We start from the raw sequence: 22209 nt of genomic DNA on the forward strand, positions 1-22209 counted from the left end.
TTCAAGATACATAAATAAGAAACCATATAAATAAATTATGAATTATCTGAATTTTGATGATGCAGTAGAAATATATTATCAATAAATAGCTACATATGAACTCTATGCACATGTAATGGTTTTATTTATAAGAATTTATTACTATTCCAATACAATTAGGCAAACAACAACTGACTTCCATTGAATATTGTTACATAGGCATAAGTAACACAATCATTAGCCTAGCAAGATAGTATACATAGTGAGGAAAATGACGTTTGCAAGGACCGTATACTGAATTTGAAATATTTTAAATAGGAACCATCCCACACCAAGTCTATAATAATCCCGCACTAAAACACCTTAAACGGAGAAATCTATAAACACCAGACAAAACTTTGTGGCTTAATTCTAATTTTGGGGTCATCTTTTATTCGCGTATTTCAGTATGCATATAATTTCCAAAAATTTCACATGAATAATATAAGCCATTCCCAAAAATTAAAGTATGATATAGCACATACAATACTGAAATGCTGGCACAAACTGTAATTCTTGTGAAAACGAGTCCGCAAGTTTTTCTTAAATTTCTGTTCCCCAAACGTTACCGTTCTTGCCAACAACGAATATTAGATCATGCCAGTGAACTTAAAAACAACTTATACCTATCACATTGATAGATACCCAAATATTCAAAATTGTACTTGTGCGGATAACTAGCCGATCGATCTACTTACATAATAAAGTGACACAGACAAGACCCGCCGAAACAAATATAACCATATCACTTGCACGAGAACCTCAATACTCTTAGTCTAAGTGGTTCATCCCATAAATGCTGAAGAAAACGAAAATGGGTTTTCTTTTCATTCCGTAAGTTCGTCGAATCAATGTATAGATGCGTTTCTCTGGCACTAGTCAGCTGCCAATGACCTGCTTCCCAAATTAAATATGGTGCGCTACTGAGAAACTGAGAAAGAGAGATCACTTCCTTTTCCTTTGAAATGAGTCTACGGTCAATGGTCATCATTATCTTTCACAAACGACATTGAGCCCCATCGATCAGTAAAAGGCCAAAGAAGAAAATACAACCTTGTTCCTTATCTACCTTTTTCCGAGCGACACATAAGTAAAACTCTAAAAACTTCAATAAATTCGATAGTGTGTTACCGACTTGAGTTGTTTCGCTGTTAAGAAAGATGGCAACGATGTTGTACCGAGGAGTGACCTTTGCCGAAAATCTCGCCCGTAGAAACGGCCCAAAGGTAAAAGTTATAATATTGTATTCCACCATTAATACTTTTTGACTCCTGAAAATTTTGGCTTCCACTTTTAGAAGGGAGGAGACTGTCTTGTGACAAAGTTCGTGCATAATTGTTCGTGTAATGTGGCTGTAAGAATAAAGTTGGGACACTGAAAGAATGTCGGAATTTCCCTATCTTCACTGTGACGCTTACTGCTAGACAAAAAAATGCTAAATATTATATGATACTCATACATAGTAGCGCATGATCTATAATATTTTTTTCGGAGAAAGTAATTTGAGAGTCGACGGTATAAAAATAGTCCTTAATTTGACTGGCGGGATGATTTGTAATTTTGTCATCCCGAACCTCCGCAGTAATCTATTACAAATTAATATATCTATTCCTAAAAATGTTATTTTCAATTTATATTAATTATCGCGCATCACTGTGGTTTTTCTGGAACAGTTGTTATCTGCTGCTCATCAAAACTCAATCAATAGTGAGCAACAGAAACGGCGACTAAATGTTCACGAGCACGTAAGTTATACTTTTCTGAAGGAGGCTGGGGTGCCTGTGCCCAATTTTGGTGTGGCGGTAACCAAAAGTGAGGCCAAAGATATTGCAGCAAAACTTAATGTTAAAGATCTGGTTTTAAAAGCTCAAGTACTAGCAGGAGGTCGAGGAAAGGGCACTTTCAAAAATGGACTTAAAGGAGGCGTTCGCATGGTATATTCGTAAGTACTTTCTATGAATTATATTCATCGTGAATTGCTCAATGTATTTCAAATGAAATTTTTTCGCTAATCTGCCCATAGAAATTTTAAATGAAGCGTCCGCGAGTGGCCTTCTAATTATCTGATAATCGAAATAGCTGCAATCAAAATCGTCATTGCCATTGATTCTTTTCCTTTTGCTATCCAGGCCCCAAGAAGCAGAAGACATAGCCGGAAAAATGATTGGGGAGTACTTAGTAACAAAGCAAACTGGAGAGAAGGGAAGAATCTGCAATTCTGTAATGGTCACGGAAAGAAAATTTACACGCAAGGAATACTACTTGGCAATCATGTTGGAGCGTGCATTTCAGGTATGTGAGATGCCCTTTCATTCGAATTTATGAAACTTGAAGTGTTCTCCAGAGTCTTCAAAAGAATTATTTATTAATATGTCTAAGCTAGAAATTATTTTAATACCAAAAGTCATTGTCCTGTCTGTCTATATTACACTGGGAATTGAGTGGTAATAAATATGTAATGGTATTTCTTGGGTGTTGATTTTGAGGGTACTTTTTCATTTTGATTTGAGCAGTCTCACTGCAGAGTGGAATAGTTGATAACTACAAATGTAATGACCCAACTAATACTAGGAGAAATAATTTTTTTTGAAGTCGGTAGAAACTTGACGTACGTAAAGATATTCTTTTCGCTAATCCTCATGCTAATTTGTGTAAATAAAAATGCTGTTTTGCAGTGCTCTTGTATTTTTTTTGTTTTCACCATTTGTCAGTAACCCTCAAGTCAATCGAATTCAGCGGCATGCAATTCTGAAGTACCACAAGCATAGCTACACTTCTCATTGCTGTTAGCTTAAATGGCCATACTACCTAAATACCTTAGATGACTGACAATAAAATATAAAAACGCCATTTTACATGAGGTATGATGCTATCAGTGTACATGCCCCATAATACTGAGGATGTTTACCCTAATTTCTCATTTCAGATCACATTAATATCAGCCGACTCAGGCAATGCTCCTCTATAACAAAGAAGACTCCCACTATGTTTGCACAATTTATAGCATAGTTGATTTGTTAATTTTAAAGCACTTGCTGAAATTTTTTCTAAGCTAAGCATATTCATACTTATCTGGAAAATGTTTCTATTAATTTGAAGTTCTTACATCCTTAGATTTTATTTGTAGCTTTATACTGCTTTAAAATGCTAGGTAGAGAGAGCCTTACAAACTGAAAAACAACTGTTCTGGGTTGAATAATAATAGTTCGTTATGAACTAAGCCCATTTTCAGTTTAAACAAGAATAGAAATAATGAAAAGTAGGCATACTATGAAAATTACGGTAGGAAGTACAAGGGCTATTCAAATAAGTGATAATCAATTTATTGTGCAAAATATTCATTTAATGTTAAATTGTTCAATTAATGGGTAATGTTTATGTGTTACAAGTTTAATTGATTCTACTTCAGTATTGTATCAATGGCAGCCATTGCAAGCTGAAATGTGATCATAAATAATGCAAATAACAAATACTATCACGCGTCATTGAACAAACCTCATGTATGAATCGAATGTCGTGATGCCTAAATTGTTACTCCTGTAATCTCAGTTGCTCCTAAAGAAATAAAGTATGCCTGTACATTTAATGTGACTTAGTGTGGTAGCCCAGTGGGGAGAGTGCTTACTGGAGGGTCTAGGTTTGATTCCAGGTGATTCCTCTGGGCACCCTCTGCTTCCCCCAAGCTGTATAATTTGTTGGGTAGCGGACCTTCCTGGGAAGCAATAGGCGGCATGGGGAATGAAGAACCACCCTGACTCATGAATTTCACTCGCTTTTGAGCTTAGTACCAGATGAGCTTACCCTCACCTATCAAACTGACCTCCTGGTCGATAGCTGTGGTTTTTTGTCGTGAAGAGGAAAAAACAATATGCATTAAGCTTATTGTATCAGATATGTAGTTTGATGAATGATAAAAATATTATTCATAATTTTTCCAATGTTAAACAGCAATAATGCATAAGTACATGTATCTATTTATTGAATTTCCTCATTTCAATACATATACATACGTATTAAATCTAGGACGTTTGTGTGAATAATGAGGTAGTTAGTATGAATATCAATGGCTACTGCGAGATTCATTCAAGAGTGTATATCACTAATTATGGGAGCGAAAAACAAGAACTCTCTACTACAGTATTTTATTTTGTGAAAACAAGTCACTACCTACCTTCTATAATTATTGTAAGTACAGTTAACTTTTTTATTGCAAGAGTTCATGATGAGCATGTCTGGATTTCCCACAAAAATGTTATAAATATTCGGTGATTAACAAAATCAGTTCGCTAATCATGAGCATGTTTCACGTCATAAGAAAAAACCAAGTATGGAATATTTGGGTAGTTATGAGGGTGATGCCACTATTTTGCTAATTTAGGTACTACGGAATTTTTTTTAGTCTATGTTTGAAATATGAACATGCGTTTTGGTAAAGGTCATTTGCCCTTATCTTATATATACACACATTTAGATTAAGGGAGGCATTTCCTTACTAATTTTCTACTTGTTGACAAAAGTGACTTTATTATTTGGTCCTGGTGAATTAGAAATCTTCCAAATCATAACCTTTGGATGCTCCACCCATGTATGTATTAATACGCCATATACATAAAAAAAACCATAGACAGTAATCAACCTGAAGGTCGGTTTAGTAGGTGATGGTAGAGTTCACCCAGTCCTAAGCCCGACGGCATGTGAAATTCACGCATCAGGGTAGGGGGGCCAGTTCCTTTCCCTGTGCCGGTTTTGGTTTCCCAGGAAGACCTGGTACCCGAAAAATCACATAGCTTGGGTGGAGCTGCAGGTGCCCATAGTGCCTTGCCCGGGAATCGAACCCGTGACCCTCCGGTCAGCAGTCCAACCTCTACCCACTGGACTACCGCTAGAGGCAAATATTTCAGGTGCACATATTTTATGTTGAACTACCATGGTAACCATCATCTCTGCATTTAATCTTGAATTCTCTACACCTCAATGGTTTTTCTGTAAACATTCTCTGTTAAAAGAGTAATTGAGAATATGGTCTATATCCAGTGTTTTATGATTGAAAAATTTTCAGGGGCCAGTTGTGATAGCATCGTCTCAAGGTGGAGTGAACATAGAAGAAGTTGCAGCCGAGAATCCTGATGCCATCATCAAAGAGCCGATAGACATAACAAAAGGTGTGGAGGAGGAAGTTGGCCCAGTGATGGCAATTGCGAATTTGAATTGTGTAGCACTTCTTTCCCTTTCCAATACTTACAACTTTATGGGCTTCCCAATTTAGTAATGAATACCTTCTAGTTTGATGATTACTATGGGTAGTGTGTGAATGTACTTCTATGAACAGCACTCTTTTTTTTAAAGGTATGACTAAGGAGCAAGGCATTAAAATAGCGAAAGCAATTGGACTTGCTGATCAACAGGAACAAGTGGCTGATGTTCTCCTCAAGTTGTATGATTTGCTCATTAAAAAAGATGCCCTCCTCATTGAAGTCAACCCATATGCGGAAGACACTGATGGAAAGTGTGAGTGCATTATGATATTCATTTAGTTTTCTTCATGTATTAGAACACTTGGAAACATTCCCAGAATAAGGAAGTTCCATGAATTTTTTTAGAAAGTAAAACGAGTTTAGAAGTAGTAGATTTCATCTTTGCTTTAGAAGTCATTTCAAATTAAGATGCATTTCACCCAAGAGATGATTTATCTTTGTCGAGAAAATATGTAAGTTTCTTATTTGCAGGAGTCCATGTTCCAAGGATCTCATTGATTAATATTGATGAATTGGAACTTCGTTGTTATTTTACAGGATATATGGCCGAATACTATTATCATTCCTGGAGTTGTAAGAGACATTTACAAATTCCAAGAAACTACACGAGTTGCCACAACGGTAACTTTTAACGGAGTCATCCGCTAATGTCCACTACAACGCAACAATATTTACACATTTGATGTTATACTTTGAAAATAATGTTGCTTTGTGTATATTCACCTTAAATATTGTAGATTCACTTTTTTCATCAAAACAACCTTCTGTATTTGGCTTATGTCATTTTGTTGAAGTAAAATGTATATTTGATGCTCAAATACATTTATTTAAATGGCATGACGTGGAGGCAAATTTCAAATGATTAAAGTATAGCGTGAATTACTGCATTTCTCATCATTTAGTTACTGTCGTAAGGAATTGTTTGAATTTCAGCTAAAAATCACTTTTTTGCTTTGTTTTACATTATATGAGTTGTATAGGTAAATACAATCTACGTGTTCTACTTGTCCCCATGTTACTTGCACCGTCAGATTTTATATCAGAGCATTAGAAAAACATTTCAGTTCATTGTCCTTTTAATGAACTATTTGCGCTTTGCTCCATCTTCTCCAGGGAACTTTATAATGTCCATGTAAGATGGCTGCTGTAAATCAAACTCTCTCGCTTCTTTGACTGCATTTTCACTTACACGTTTGGAAGTACGATAGAACTGTATGTTATGTAATTCATACGTTGTATGTGTAAACTGTCATTGGCCAGGCATAGGACTCATTTAAGTACTCATAAATAGAGCATCTTTCCCTCTCTTTGATTAAGAGACAGACTATACTATAATTACACAGAGGTCAGCATAACATTGCTAAGTTTTTGAATAAGTTGGTAAACAGGTGTTGTATACTATTATGCTATTAAATATTGACTCTGAAGCTATGTACTTATTTTGTCTATTTTTATTCCAGTTTTCTGCCTTGATGCAAAAATGCGTTTTGATGATAATTCTGATTTCCGGCAAAAAGAGGTTTTTTCTAAACGAGATTGGACACAGGAAGATGAAAAAGAGGTGGAGGCAGCAAAGTATAACTTAAATTACATCGCCCTTGATGGTAATTTTTACAGCTAATAATCGCGTGTTCTCTGGAATTTCTATGTGCTACTAGCTTATTTATTTAAGCATAAAATGTCTATAATTAACCAATCAACTTCATGCTGCAATTTTAAATGAGGAGTCAGTGGGCAGCATAGTTTGCTTAAGTGTGGGCTGTAAAAATGAAAGGTTCAAGTGGATGTTGTGCATTATATTAATGTGTTATTTATTGTATTTTAACCAGTACAATATGTACAATTATATAGAACTATAAATAATTAAATTATATAATTATAGCTGTAGTGAAATATATTCTAAAACCTTATATATATATATATGTATATATATATATATATATATATATATATATATATATATATATATATATATATATATATATATATATATATATATATATGTATATATATGTATATATATATATGTATATATATGTATATTTGTGTATATGTGTATATATGTGTATGTATGTGTGTATGTATGTGTGTATGTATGTGTGTATGTTTTTTTTTTTTTTTTTAAGAGTTCAGGGGAAATGCTTTATGCACTGATAGACAAGAAACCCTCATGTTTCCTGTCCCTCGTGTCGGACTCCCACCGACTAAAACCCCTCGTCTCTTCCTCTGTGGTCTTTATTTTCTCCTGCGGTACTGCTGGTGGCTTATTACTTCGCAGGAGAGACCATTAGCCGTAGCTTTTCCTCTATTTCTAAATAGAGATAAATGAGGATGCGAAGCGAGGGGCGAAACCACCAAGATCGAACTCAAGGGGCTGGAGAGCCAAGCTGTTCCAAGCTGATCTCTTTTGCGAGGCATTGAACACTAGTCCTGTGAATTATGGAGACGCGACGGAAAAGGTGGAGGAGGTCATGCGAAGGGTAACTGAAGCATGTGATGTAACTATGCCGCGGAAGAACTATAATGACAGTCGACCTTCGGTACACTGGTGGAGCGAAGGGATTGCAAGTCTTCGAAGTAAGTGTCACCGGGCCCGTAGACTAGCTCAACGGGCCCAAGGGAAGCCCACGTTTGCCACAATGGAGGAAAAGTTCAAGGACGCTAGAAGAGAACTCAAAAAGGCCATCAAGGAAGCCAAAACCGAGAGCTGGAAAGAGCTTATCAGTGAGGTTGACAGCGACCCGTGGGGCAGGCCATATAAGGTTGTCATGAGTCGACTGAAGAGCCAGCCCATGCCATCGCCTACCTGTCCAGTGCTACTCAGGAGAATTGTATCAACTCTGTTCCCTCAACAGAAAGAGGAGAGTTATGATATCGAGGAGAAGGCAGACGGGGAAATTCCAGCCATCACGGAAGAGGAGATGCTCACTGCAACAGCAAGGGTGAAAAACAACAAAGCTCCTGGCATTGACGGAATCCCAAACGTGGCCCTGAAGATAGCCATCAAGGCTGCACCTGCGATGTTCCTTGATATGTATAATACATGTCTCGAGGAAGGAACATTCCCGGATAAATGGAAATGGCAGAGACTAGTTCTAATGCCTAAAGGAAAAAAGCCTCCGGACGAACCATCATCGTATCGTCCGCTCTGTATGTTGGACACGGTTGGAAAAGTCTTCGAAAGGATCATTTATAACAGGATCGAGGAGGTCGTGGATCCCTTGCTGGCGGAAACCCAGTATGGTTTAGAAAATCCCGCTCTACGTTGGATGCCATAAGCGAGGTGGTCAGTAATGCAAAAGACGCAATATCAGGAAAAAGGTATACAAGAGGCTCCAAGCAGTACTGCTTGATTGCCACACTAGATATCAAAAATGCCTTTAATTCAGTGAGTTGGAAGTGTGTCATGGAGGCTCTAAAGGGGTTTAATGTCCCATGGTGTCTTCGGAGGATGGTGGCGAGTTACCTGCCTAACAGGTTTCTAGTGTACAACACAGAAGACGGACTGAAGACGTATAGAGTGACTGGAGGGGTTCCCCAGGGCTCAGTACTGGGGCCACTCCTGTGGAACATCCTCTACAATTCGGTACTGCTGCTGAGACTACCGCACGAGGTGCGCCTCGTGGCATTCGCTGATGACTTGGCGGTGGTAATTACCGCTAAACTTGTGGAGCAAGTCACCGCTATATTCGGGGAGGTTTTCTTTGCGATCAAGAAATGGATGTTTTCTGTCGGATTGCAATTGGCAGAACATAAAACTGAAGCGCTTCTCGTTTCAAGCAGAAGGCGGTGCGAGAAAGTGACTCTTTACGCCGGCAATACCGAGATCAAATCGCGGCCGTTCATTCGGTATCTTGGGGTGACCCTAGACACCAGACTAAATTTCAAGGAGCAGGTGGGGCAAGTCAGTGGCAAAGCTTCTTTAGTGGCTTCCACACTGCACCGGCTTATGCCCAATGTTGGTGGCCCCAAGCAGAAAAGAAGACAACTGCTGGCATCGGTTATAACCTCAGTGCTAACCTATGGGATACCCATATGGGCTGATGCACTGCTGAGGAAGGGGTATCGAAGTAAGGTAGCAGCGCCATACCGGATTAGTGCTTTGCGGGTGGCAAGCGCTTTTCGGACAGTTTCCGAGGACGCCATAAACGTGATTTCGAGTATGTTACCAGTGGAGCTCCTGGCAAAGGAAAGGAAGAAATGGTATCGACAGGAGAATCCGGGTGAGACCAGAAAAGAATTAAGAGAAGAGAGTTTTAATGAATGGCAGAGATTGTGGGACACATCAATGAAGGGAAGATGGACGCACCGGCTTATCCCTAACGTGGCGAAATGGGTAAATCGGTCCCACGGGGAGCTCAATTACTACCTCACGCAGGTGCTATCGGGACATGGGTGTTATCGTGCGTATCTGCACAAATACAAGCATGAGGATTCGCCGTATTGCCCAACGTGCCAAGGAGTCGAGGAGAATGCTGAACACGTGATTTTTGAGTGCCCACGGTTCAGTGCATCGCGAGATGCCCTTGTATTAAAGTTAAACACTCAACTTACGCCAGAGACCTTGGTGGAACATATGATTTCGTCGGAATCAACCTGGAGCGTGATTTGCGACTTCATTACCGCCATCATGAAGGAGCTACGACGAGCAGAGCACGCCAGGAGCGCAACAATGGAAACGGAAACATATATGTGTGTATGTATGCATATAGCATGTATGTGTGTATGTATGTGTGTATGTATGTGTGTATGTATGTGTGTATCTATGCGTGTATGTATGTGTGTATGTATGTGTGTATGTATGTGTGTATATATATGTGTATATATATGTGTATATATATATATATATATATATATATATATATATATATATATATATATATATATATATATATATATATATATTTTTTTTTTTATGAAAGCTACAATTCAGTACCACAAGTTTAATTATTTGGGGATTTTTTAAAATAATTTTCAATTGTGTCAAAAACTATAGTGAACTGAATACTTGTAAAAAATACCACTAATGAATGTTCCCTTGTTTCATTTACAAAGTTTCATGGGGATTCACCAATTGCCCTTTGGGAAATATCCCTCATCAAAGCCATATCGTTGAGAGCCATTGCAATTTGAAAATGAAAAGTAATTGGTCAGAAGAAGCCATTTCTGGAAATTAAACTTTTATGCAAAACTAAAATTAAACATGCTAGTGAATGACAGGAAAGACATAAAAGTGCATTTAACAGCCATCCAAATGGTTCTATGAATTCATCTCTCTGTATTTCCCTCGGGAAATAATATAACACTTAATTTTCTGGATCTTTTTGGGAAACTGCCGGTGCATGGATGGGAAGTCCTCACTAATTAAACTGTGTGAATTTCCCATGGAATTTTTTGCAAGCTAAGATATACTGTTATATATTAAATTAAACTTCATGTTGAAGATTTTTAGTTTTGGATAACATGGGCGTACATTTTTATTTTTATTTGTTAACTTTTTTCACCAAGGTATTAGCTTGAGTAAAATAGGCGAAAACCTCAACACTATTTTGAGAATGTCATAATTGCAGGTGATATAGGATGTATGGTAAATGGTGCTGGGTTGGCCATGGCAACTATGGACATAATTAGGCTCCATGGAGGTGTACCAGCCAATTTCTTGGATGTTGGTGGAGGTGCCACTGCCCAGCAAGTAAAAGAAGCATTTAAAATTATTACTGCTGATCCCAAGGTTAGTAAGACTCATTCAGTTACTTACCCGTAACCATGGACACCTTTTTCAGTAAAAAACATGGACTTGCAATCAATCTCGTGGGCAACATGGCTTTATTCACTGAAACATTGGGTCACCAATTTGCAAAATTAATTCATTCAACTAAGGGTGTTATGATTCCTTGTTAATGTCTGAGTTTGCTTGTTATCAGATGAGCCAGCAGACATTTAAAGTTTATGAAACAATGGTATGGCTATTTACCAACGGTTGAATGCATAAGGGGATTAAGATGGTGCGATGGCTATCATACTGGCTTCCCTCCGAGAAGGCCCGGGTTCAAATCTCGGAGACAAATATCTGCCAGTGGTATCGCGATCCTTACTTGAGGATCCTTATGGCGGGCCCTTTGAGTGACTACACCGTCCGTCAGATGGGACGTTAAGCTACTGACTCCTTGGTGCCTTTCCTAAAGATTAGGCTGATACCAACGCCGGGTTTCTCTCCACCCTTCATCCTTTCCTGTCCATCCCTAATGGCGCAAATGACCTCGGCTGTCGGTCGCCTCCCCTAAACACTACTACTACTTGAATGCATAACTAGGGAACACCAAATTGTTAGTGAAAGTTTGTCAGCAGTGTACAATTTTCCTTTTGTTTAATTCTCATACCATAAAATCTCATGTTTATTTGGTGAATTTATGAATATTTGAAGGCGATTAAAGATGGAGAAATTAAAAAAGAGTGAGAGCTTCTAAATTTTCTTCTTAAAATACCATGATTATATTTCAAGAGGTTAGTAATCATTTCATGATAGGCAAATGGATTGACAGCACACTTCTTTTCCTTAAAAACTTCGCTGTAGAAAATGTGGATTGGTAGGTGAAGAGGGTAGAATTAGAGATGAATATCACTGTGGGGAATTTGCAAAATCAGTTAGGTTTGCAGATGATCAAGTATCAAGATAGCCAGCCAGCCAAGGGATTACAATCACAGCAGAATGCAATAGAAAATAAGTGCGATAGGTATGGAATGAGAATCAATGTAAACACGAAGGTTATGAGGTTATCAGAAAGAAGAAAGATAAGTTAAACGTTTAAATGTGAGGGGAAAAAACAGCAAGATTAAGTTCACCTATCTTGGAAGTATTTTGGACCAAATGTTCAAATTAGTGTGGATAAGTAATGAATTGCATTATGCGAAGGAGCTTTTATGATGAAGTAATTGATGATGGAGCCATTGCATATTGATGTTAAGAATAGTCAAGTGAAAACTATGAGATGGAGTGGTCATTTTGTAATGCTGAGAAACTTAAGTCCAATCGGCGACCCTCCCAGTTCACAGCACAATTAGCAAATGTGAATTGTAGTAATTTCTAATTTTCACATTATAAATTACTGACAATACAGATTATATCTTCCTCTTTGGTTGTCCCCAAAAAAAGTCTTTTAAAAAATTTGGAAATGTAAACTATAAATTTGAAAAAAAAATTGGTGAAACACTAATGTTGAAATCTTCACTCCCTCAACAAGGATATAAGCTATTTTCAGACAATTACCTTTGCAATTGAACTACTGCACTTTTTTCAAGGGATGCTGTGTAGGAAAATGTTCATCAATTTCAATTATTGCATTTAAAATGTAAATGAATTTGTTTGCTCAGAAAGTCTTCCATTGCCAATATATATATTTCCTTCAGGTGAATGCCTTAATGGTTAACATCTTTGGAGGAATAATGAGGTGTGACGTGATAGCCGAGGGAATTATAGCTGCTGCAAAAGAACTCAACCTCAGAGTTCCAATCATCTGCCGGTTACAAGTATGTATCATTTCATCTTTCAGAAATGTTTTGCCCATGCAGAAACAATTAGACTTGTATTAATTTTCAACCTTTGTATAAATATCTCAATTTCCCCATTAATTCCAGGGAACTAATGTTGATGATGCCAAAGTCCTGATTGCTGCTTCGGGGTTGAAGATTTTGGCCTGTGATAACTTGGATGAGGCTGCCCGACTGGCAGTTAAATTGTCCAGCATAGTTAGTTTAGCAAAGTCTGCAAGGTTGGATGTCAACTTTGAGATACCCATTTAAATTATAAGCAAAGCCCTGAAACAAATGGAAAAGAAAAGATCAAACAGGTGGGATCAAAATACATAAGAGAAGCCCAGAGCAATTACAACTTGGCTATTGTGACCACTTAGGAAAAGAGCTATGGTCTGGAGCAACCTATGAAAAAGTAATGAGTATGTTTTGAACCATGATATAGTATTTTGGAAATTTCTCGCCCCTATGGGGTTAATGTTATTCCTAAGACATGAAACACAAGATCAAGATGTCTTGATTTCAGATTGATTTTGTGTCAATACAATGTCATCATTTCCAAGGTGTGTGCTCCGTCCAAAATGCTTTTCCAAGTAAAATTATATTTAAGTCTGTAAGAAAGACCGAGAAGCTTGAAAAGATTTCTGTCTGGTTGGGTGATGTGCATATTCCTTCGGCTAAAATGCATGTAGGGATGATTGTCATCAGCTGAACAGCAAAAAGTAGTACGGCTGTAGATGTTTTTATGGTCCCCTTATTAAGTGTCCGTGTTATACTATCCCAAAAACATTGTATCAAGTGTGTTCCCTGCTAAAAAAACTTTCAGCCTCTATTTTTTTAATTGTATTATTAGCTTTAAATGAATGCACAATTTACTCTAGTCCTACATAGTATTCCTATGAGCACATGAAATTTTCTTCTATTAATCCAAATCACTTTCTCTCATATTTTGTTGGCATTGTACAGTAAATAGATAATTGTGCATTCTTACATGTATATACATATATGAATAGGATAACTGCTTTATTTCTATATTATTTAATTAGTTGTTTTGCACAATGATGTTTGCAAATAAAGTTGTTGGCTTATAAGGGATAATGGCACTTTTGTTTTAACGTAGATGGCATGGTTTCCCAACTGATTAGTGCTAACAGTTTCAGCCAAGCATTAGAACCTTTTAACCAAAATTAATAGCTATTAAAGTTTTCACACATATTTCATTCTGTAATAGCTGCAAAAGACTCGTGTGTCTAATCTTCACAAATGCGATGCCAATGCCTCTTCAGGAAAACTCCATGAAGTATTTATACATAAGGCATGTATGCAGTAGTGCCAGTATACAGTCCTGCTGTATCACTGTGGGTGTAATTATCTTCCAGGCGTTACCAAATACCTTGCTACATATTCAGAAGCCAATTTATTCTGAGCTTGTACTTTTTAAGTTATATGCACACCATTCCCTCTCTTGCAACTGTTGAAGGTGTTGGTTATTTTTAAAAAGAAGTTGAAAAACAGATGTTTGTTAATATCATTGTATTTATTGTTACTGAAAATGTGGATATGAACTCATGTAAAAAAAATTATTATTTAAGATAAATGTCTACATAGATTTTGAAAATATTGTTACATTCAATAACTGGAAGAATGGATTTAAACCATTAGTTACAATGAATGCTTTTTTTATGTATGTACTTCCATTTCTCATTGAAAAAATTTCAAATTTTATTTTGCGAATTCCTATTTAATGTCCAAATCAACAAACATGTAATCCACAAAACAAGCAGATGGTATTTATCTCTTAACAACGGTTACAACAACAAAGCACCATTTATTTATGAAATCTGAGAAAGATGACAAAATGATATCATGTCCTTTTGCAAGTAAGAGAGATCAAACGCTAGCTTAATTAAAGTATTTTGATTGTCTTTCATATGCAATTAATTTTACAGGTTTTCATTAATACAAAGCAAAAACACTTAGCCTCACATTAAAAATATATCACCAGTAATGACCTGAACAATTCTATATACCTAGCAAGTTGGTACGATTTCTGGTTGTGCTCTTTTGTAATGTGACTTAATAAAGCACCCTTATATTCCAGTACAAGCATGACTGTGAAATGCATTAGGCAATCCACTAATTTTGCTTTTGTCAGGTGATGAATATACAAACGACATAAAATATCCATTGCATTCACAAGAGATCATCTCCTGCAAAAATTCATTCAGTACAGCAATACTTTCAAATTTCTAAGAATCAAATTGAATTGATAATTACAAAAAAATGTACACATTGCATCAACTGAATAAAGCTACTTACTATCAAATCAACTTAGTTCAAGTAATACATGTGCATGGATAATTTTGTACATGGAAGACTGAAGGAAAATGCTTGCTGCATAAACAGTGAGTTAAAGATAACATTATTATCACAATGAATAATACAAAATTCAATGCTCATTCCCCTATTATTTAAATATTCCAGTGCTTCAACAATATAAATGTGCATTTGTATGGCACATCCCTTACAAAAGCTCAGCTGCCACACAGTTAAGCTTTTATTGGCTTTGTACGTTTATACTATTGACAAATTAGACAAGAATGTGGGGAAAATATAATCTCCTTAAAAGTACTGTTCAAGAAATCAGTCTAATAATCCCAATTTATAGGACTACATATGTATCTCAAATGATGTGTATCAGAAAGCCCCAGAAGAGAGCATTAAGTACCACATTAAGCTGGTAAGGATGATGGTTTAAGCAGTAAAGGCATAGTAACAATGCAGCCATTACAGGGAATCTTTTAGACAACTTCCTTCTTGTAAGCTGACTGCAACTGCCATCATTACATGAAAAGATACACAACCCTTCAGGCAAGTAGACAGCATCACATGCCTTCCTTTTTTTTCCTTCTCCCAAATCTTGAAAAATTCACATCATCATTTACCCCAAGGTGCTTGGCACCCATTACATTTACAGTCGTCAGCGAGTTGTGCTGAAGATCTCTTTGTCATTTAAGAGGAGAGCCAGTAGCTACTCCATAATTAGCAGTCATGCGACGGTGCTGGTAAGTTAATGTAGCAATAAGTCTCGAGTCCCTCTTCTTGTAATGTTCATTGAAATCTAAGCGTGAGCTGAGAAGCTGCAAACTTACATCAGGCTGTGATGCCAAACTCAGCAAAAATCTTTTCACTACATCCTGAAAGTGAGAAGATTAAGTTAAATGTGAAATATGAAAGGAAATAAATAACACCATTTCTTTATACCCAAATATAAGAATATGCAATCCGAAATTTCTAAATTGGTGGGGAATGAGGTGAGAGAGTGGGCAGGGTAAGCAATGAAATGGCTTGAGCATCTATTCAAATTCCATAAACCTTACATGTTTACTTCCCCACCCACCTGCCCTTTCCCAATCACTTATCTATTCCAGTTCTCTTAACTCATTCCCATCCCTTTAAGGTCACCTAATTACCCACAAAATGTGCCACCCATAGTTGTACAATAAATAACACATTAGCATGCAGCCTTCAACAAACAACATTAAGAGCCTTAACCCATTCATAAAGTACAGGGGAATCAGCCAGGAAGCCAGCAGAGTCAGCCTCCATGAGGATCCAACCTAAGATTAAATAACTTACCTGAACAGATAAGTCAGAGTGATTAACAAAGCAATCTGAAGAGCATGGTTCCAGACTTAGTTTTTTTATTCAACTGACCAATATAATACTTTCCCGAAAACCCGAAAGAACCACTTCCTGACCAATATAATATGCTGCTAGTATATGGGATCCTCACGAAGTTGGATTGATTGCTAGATTGGATTGCGTGAAGCATAGAGGAGCTAGATGTGTAAAGCGTAGTTATGATAAACTTAGTAGCGCATGCAAAATGTTAGAGGAGCTAGGCTGGGAATCACTTACTGGAGCAAAGGTTAAATCACAGATTAAATCTCTTGCATACATTGGAAGTACATATGCCTCATTAGCAGTGATTTGGAAATCTATTATCACCCCCATAGTAGGAGAGTTCACGTCGTTAAAATTGGAACTTAAGTGTGGAACAGAGAGATCAAACATGACATTTTTTTCCACAAACGATAAGGGATCAGAAAAACATTACCCGACCATGGCAGGGGCCATATTCAGGTCAAAATTAGTCTATGTGCATTCGTTCCCTGCCACACACCAAAGTGGTGGCTCACATGGAACTAAAATATCTAAAAACTAATCGTAATAAGGTACGGCATGAATGGTTACTCACTGGGAAAATGAGCATCGTAGTAAAGAGAGCTAGGTATTATATCAACCAGGTAACATTACTCATGGAAACAGAATACAAATGAACGCAAATCCCATTGACTATGGTGGTCGGAACGCAGAGGTTTGGTGTCATAATATAAAGATTGACATGTTAAAATTAGCATTGATAAACTCATTGGGCTGGTCAGCTAGCTACTCCATTCTCAGATGAGGTCTATGATTGCTTGGTAAACAGATGAAAGGTTACCAACTAGTTATCACCTTAAAGTCTGAAAACAAAGTTTTAACTGAGCAATGACAAATCCAAACATTCTAATTCAAGACTCCTAAAATGATTTCACACAAAGGCAAGTCGATGCTTTGCAATTCAGCATTGATTAATCAAAATATATACTTTCTCAAGTTATATGTGCAGGCAGTATTCACAAGAATACTTCAGAAGTAATAAAACTGGCACCTAAATGATCCGGATGGATCCCTTTCAGTCAAATGGATGATGCAAAAAAAGCATTCTCATCTAGTCCTCAAATTTTTCCCCTCATCTTTACATTATCATCCAATTTTCTATGAGCAGCAGAGGAACAAATCCCCAAGGGAATCACATTTCTAGTGCCCAAGAGAAGACTTCCAATTTTAAGAAGTAACACCTTATAGTTTTTGCCTCAACACCATACTATGTCATTCAACTCTACCTCATCCTCCCAACACACCCAGTGTGGACGGATTCATGCACAGCAGCATAAGTGCAATGACAGATGGCTCCATTCAATTAACGCATGTCCAAGTATAACCAATGCAATGTCCAGAGTGAACTACAATGGGGATTGTGACAACACTTAACACGAAAGACTTGCCGACATGCTGAAATTTCTCTCCTTTCCCCGCATAACTACTGTGCCGGAACTGATTCCAAGTAACGGCATTAAGTACAAGTGAGTTAGATTCTCTTGAGTGCAAAAAAAGAATGAAGATTATTGCAGCCAAAGGCAAGATGATCAGATGTTAGCATACAGGGTTCGTCCGGAAAATAAGTGTACTGATTTTTTCCCGCCGCTCCAGGCGCGCCCAGCACCGCTCTGACGGGCTGCGATTGGAGGGGGGTATGTTGGCAAGCGACGCTGAAAAAGGCAGTCGGCTCTGAGCTGTGGTGTAGTGAGGAGCTCTGTTAACGCGAACCTCCACGCTCGACCCACGTCACGGAACGCGATGCCGAAGTTTTTGGAGCAGCGTTATTCCATCAAATTTGCGGTAAAGCTTGGGAAATCGTCTACCGAAACTGTCGGTATGATTAACCAGGCTTACGGGGAGTCAGCCATGTCCAGAAACATGATCTTTCGGTGGCACAAGATGTTCGTGGAGGGCAGAGAAGAGGTCGACGACGAACCACGGCCTGGACGCCCCTCAACGACACTCACCGACGAAAATGTGCGAAAATTTCGCGATGTACTGAACTCTGATCGTCGTTTTAGTGTTCGGATGATAGCAGAGCAGTGTAATGTGCCAAAAACAATAGTGCACGAGATTATTAGGCACCAATTACAGATGCGAAAAATTTGTGCAAAGTTGGTGCCGAAAGTGGTCAGTGATGATCAAAGACTCAATCGTTTGGAAATCGCGACACAACTTGCGGATCACTGCAAAAATGATCCACATTTTTTAGAGAACGTTGTTTCGGGTGACGAGACGTGGATCTTTGAGTACGACCCGGAGTCGAAGAGACAAAGTGCGGAGTGGCACACCCCATCATCACCCCGTCAAAAGAAAGCTCGCATGAGCAAATCTTGGATCAAGGCGATGCTCATTGTCTTTTTTGACAAAAGGGGAGTCGTCCACTACGAATTTGTACCTGAACGACAAACTGTAAATGCTGCATTTTACGTCCAAGTGCTCGACAGGCTTCGAAAGCGAGTCGCCCGCGTCCGGCCAGCGATCAAAAACATCTGGCGGCTGCATCACGACAATGCGCCGTCTCACACCGCGCTTGTCGTGTCGGACTTCTTGGCCAAGCACGGCGTGGCAACGCTGCCGCACCCGCCCTACAGCCCGGACTTGGGACCACCGGACTTCTTTCTGTTCCCGAAGATAAAGAGGAGTTTGAAAGGAACGCGATACGGGACTTTGGACGCCGTCAAAGAGGCCGTGACGACGTGTCTTCGAGAAGTTCCCGATGATGCCTTCGCGGGAGCGTTCCAGGAATGGGAACGCCGCTGGAACAAGTGTATCGACTCACAAGGGTCCTATTTTGAGGAATATTAGCTTAAGATATGTAAAAGTGTAATAAATTTTTTTTCCTGAGCTCAGTACACTTATTTTCCGGACGAACCCTGTATAATGTCTTCAGAGGAACTAAGAAAAAAGAAAGGATGTTTGCATTTTCTTTAACATTCCTAAAACGAATCATGAGTTAAAATTTTGGGAGCTGGGGAATAAAATTGAATGTCATAATAAATTAGCTGATCTAAGTAAGTATGAATTATTGATATTTTAGTTTCTAAAAGGAAATTTCACATTGTTAAAACGAAGTCACATTTTTGTATGTTCTTTACCTTCCTTTAAAAATAACCCTATATTCATGGCTGATAATAATATGAGAATGAAGAGGACTGATAACTACTACTAACCGTAGGTCATTCAAAAACGTATGTTGACCCCTTCAAGTCCCTAATTATTTATATTTGTTTCTTAAATCTACATGCTCTACACTTAATCTCTCTAATTTTATTAGCATCATCTCTTCTACCGTAGTACGATGGGGGTAATAATACATTTTCAGCATCACCGCTAAAGAGACCTCCTTCCAATTTATACAAGAGCTTCAATCTGTAATTTAACCTTCGTTGTTTAATTATGATGGCAGTCACGCTTAACTTCCATTTATGCCTTTCTGAAGTCCATTTGAAATTTTTTGACTCAAAATGAAAAATCTGAAAAATAAGTTCAGCCAACCTGATAGCTCTGGGCTAAAATTTTAAGCTGTGCACGAGCTGTTGGGAGGAAACGAGAGGTGAAGTCCTTCCTCTTAGAATCCCAATCCTTTTCTGCTTCGGGTCCGGCTGCAACAACTTTTTCTTTCACCCTTGGATCTTTAGCAGCAAGTTCTTCAAATGCCCTTTCATGAAGGACATCTTCGTGGCCTCTCAGCTGAAGGATCAAGTCGTACACTGCTCTAAGTTGTGTCAATAGATCCTGCCAAGAATAAATGTTTATTTTATTTTGCCAATGACAAAGAAATGTAAACATATTTTAAACAAGAAAATTTCTGTAATTCATTACCATTGGGTGATCAATTAACAAATCAAAATAATGAAACAATTCTACAAACCTTTGTATCACTATTAAGAAGTGTTCTCTTTGCTACAGTTTGCAAAAATGCTGAGTGTGCATTAATTATATCATCCAGTGCTTCTGCTTGTTGAATTTGTGGCATTAAAACAGACCAAGAACATTCAAGGACCTCAAACAATATATAATACTGCATTTGATGGACAAAGTGCACCATTTCCGATATCAGTAAATGCATTTGTTGCTGAATAGGTCTCAACTCTGAAATAAAATTTATGAAAATCTTCAGTGCAGACAACACTCATTGCAGAAAGACATAGGCAATAAAAATAAAACGGCATTGTAAAAAGTACATTTCTACTAAGCAAATACATTTCTACTAAGTAAATACTTTACTTCCTCTTTTACGTTATGTAGTGCTTAGAAAAACTTCAATCCAAAACAAATATTTGTTAGACTCATTACAATGATCAAATAGAAAATTGAAGGGAAAGACTGGAGTATCTCCAGTCAGAAATTGTCACATAGTGCGATGAATTCCCCACTACCTAGCAACTAACTTCAGACATATTTATCTGGCTTACATTGAAGTGGTTATTTAGGAGTATCTTCAACAATGTTTTACGTGATCAGGATGCTAGTTGTACCCCAGGATCATAATCTCAAATTAACCATAAGTTTTGTGGTTTTTTTTGGGCAGAAACAGTTTTCTCCAATCATTTAAAATAAAATGCCAGTTTTTGTCTACTCCAAACCATGCATATAATCTTGGTTCAATAACCATGCCTTTGATCTGTAAAAATATTGCCTTCATACCCAAGTTTTCACTATTATTTTCTCAACGTCCTTATTCAACATTCGTGTCATCAATACCCTCCTCGCAAAGTCTTCTCAGCCTAATGCAATTCCACTTCTAATATCCCTTCTGTGGCTTGAGGTGATCCAGGGGGTAGAGCATTGGACTACTGACCAGGAGGCCCGGGTTCGATTCCCGGGCAAGTCTCTGGGCACCCTCAGCTCCACCCAAGCTATGTGATTTTTCAGATACCAGATCTTCCTGGGAAACCGTAACGAGTACAGGGAAAGAAATTGGCCCCCCTACCCTGATGTGTGATTTTCACACGCTGTATAGGGCTTAGTACTGGGTGAACTATACCATCACCTACCAAACCAACCTTCAGGTTGATTACTGTGTTTATGGTTTATATCCCTTCTATTGCCACCATCTTGGTTCAAGACACTTCCAAGATATCTGTATGTTCCACCTGCTCTAATTTTTGCCCTCCTATTTCAACGTTCAAACAAGATTTTCTCTTACTCAAAAACCTACAGACCTTTGTTTAGCTTACATCATTGCATAATTATTACACAGATTTTCTAAGTCACTCAGTAATGACTGTGACACCTTGGCTGACTAGCTAACTAAAGCTAGATCATGTGCAAATCTAACTGATTTTATGAATCCCCCTTGTCTTAGTAACTTCCAACACCAACCTTCCTAACTCTACATCCACTATTTGCAGCTGAATAGTTGGAGATGTACCAGATGTCCAATCCCTCCAATCTATTCCTATTTTCTGCAGTACATTAAATCATTCTACCTAATGCACTCTTTCAAATGCCTTCTCAAAATCTACAAAAGATACAAATAAATCCTGATCGCATTCCACGTTCCTTCTATTAGTGGTCTCATTACTGCTAAGACATCTCTCATGCCTGTCTCCAGGAACCCCAACTCATCCCCTAACAAATCATTTGCCCTGATCTCCATCCTCTGATCAATAACCCTCAGAACCACGTCAGCTGCATACAGAATCAAAATCATTGATCTGTAGTCTTCACATATGACTGCCTTTGCTTTTTT

The 22209-nt window shown here is 37.9% G+C and overlaps 2 protein-coding genes across 2 annotated transcripts in view; one reads left to right on the forward strand and one right to left on the reverse strand.

Moving 5' to 3' along the window:
• The first annotated feature begins 1017 nt into the window (after positions 1–1017).
• ScsbetaA (Succinyl-coenzyme A synthetase beta subunit, ADP-forming) lies at positions 1018–14909 on the forward strand. The gene is made up of 9 exons (XM_071584516.1): positions 1018–1244; positions 1692–1960; positions 2148–2310; positions 5078–5180; positions 5365–5526; positions 6734–6877; positions 10844–11004; positions 12681–12800; positions 12909–14909. The coding sequence occupies exons 1-9, from the start codon at positions 1179–1181 to the stop codon at positions 13071–13073; spliced, it is 1353 nt and encodes a 450-aa protein (XP_071440617.1). The 5' UTR covers positions 1018–1178; the 3' UTR covers positions 13074–14909.
• A 108-nt stretch (positions 14910–15017) lies between these two features.
• The window catches only part of LOC139687343 (gamma-tubulin complex component 3-like), a 47483-nt gene continuing 40291 nt past the window's right edge, over positions 15018–22209 (reverse strand). The window contains exons 14-16 of the mRNA XM_071584515.1: positions 20386–20606; positions 20010–20249; positions 15018–16000 (exon numbers count right to left, since the gene is read on the reverse strand). Coding sequence (XP_071440616.1) covers positions 15812–16000; positions 20010–20249; positions 20386–20606 — 650 coding nt within the window. The 3' untranslated portion in view covers positions 15018–15811. The remainder of the gene's footprint in view (positions 16001–20009; positions 20250–20385; positions 20607–22209) is intronic.

The sequence above is a fragment of the Hetaerina americana genome, unplaced genomic scaffold (assembly GCF_022747635.1).
Source record: "Hetaerina americana unplaced genomic scaffold, ioHetAmer1.1.p SCAF_19, whole genome shotgun sequence".
Taxonomy (NCBI): Eukaryota; Metazoa; Arthropoda; class Insecta; order Odonata; family Calopterygidae; genus Hetaerina; species Hetaerina americana.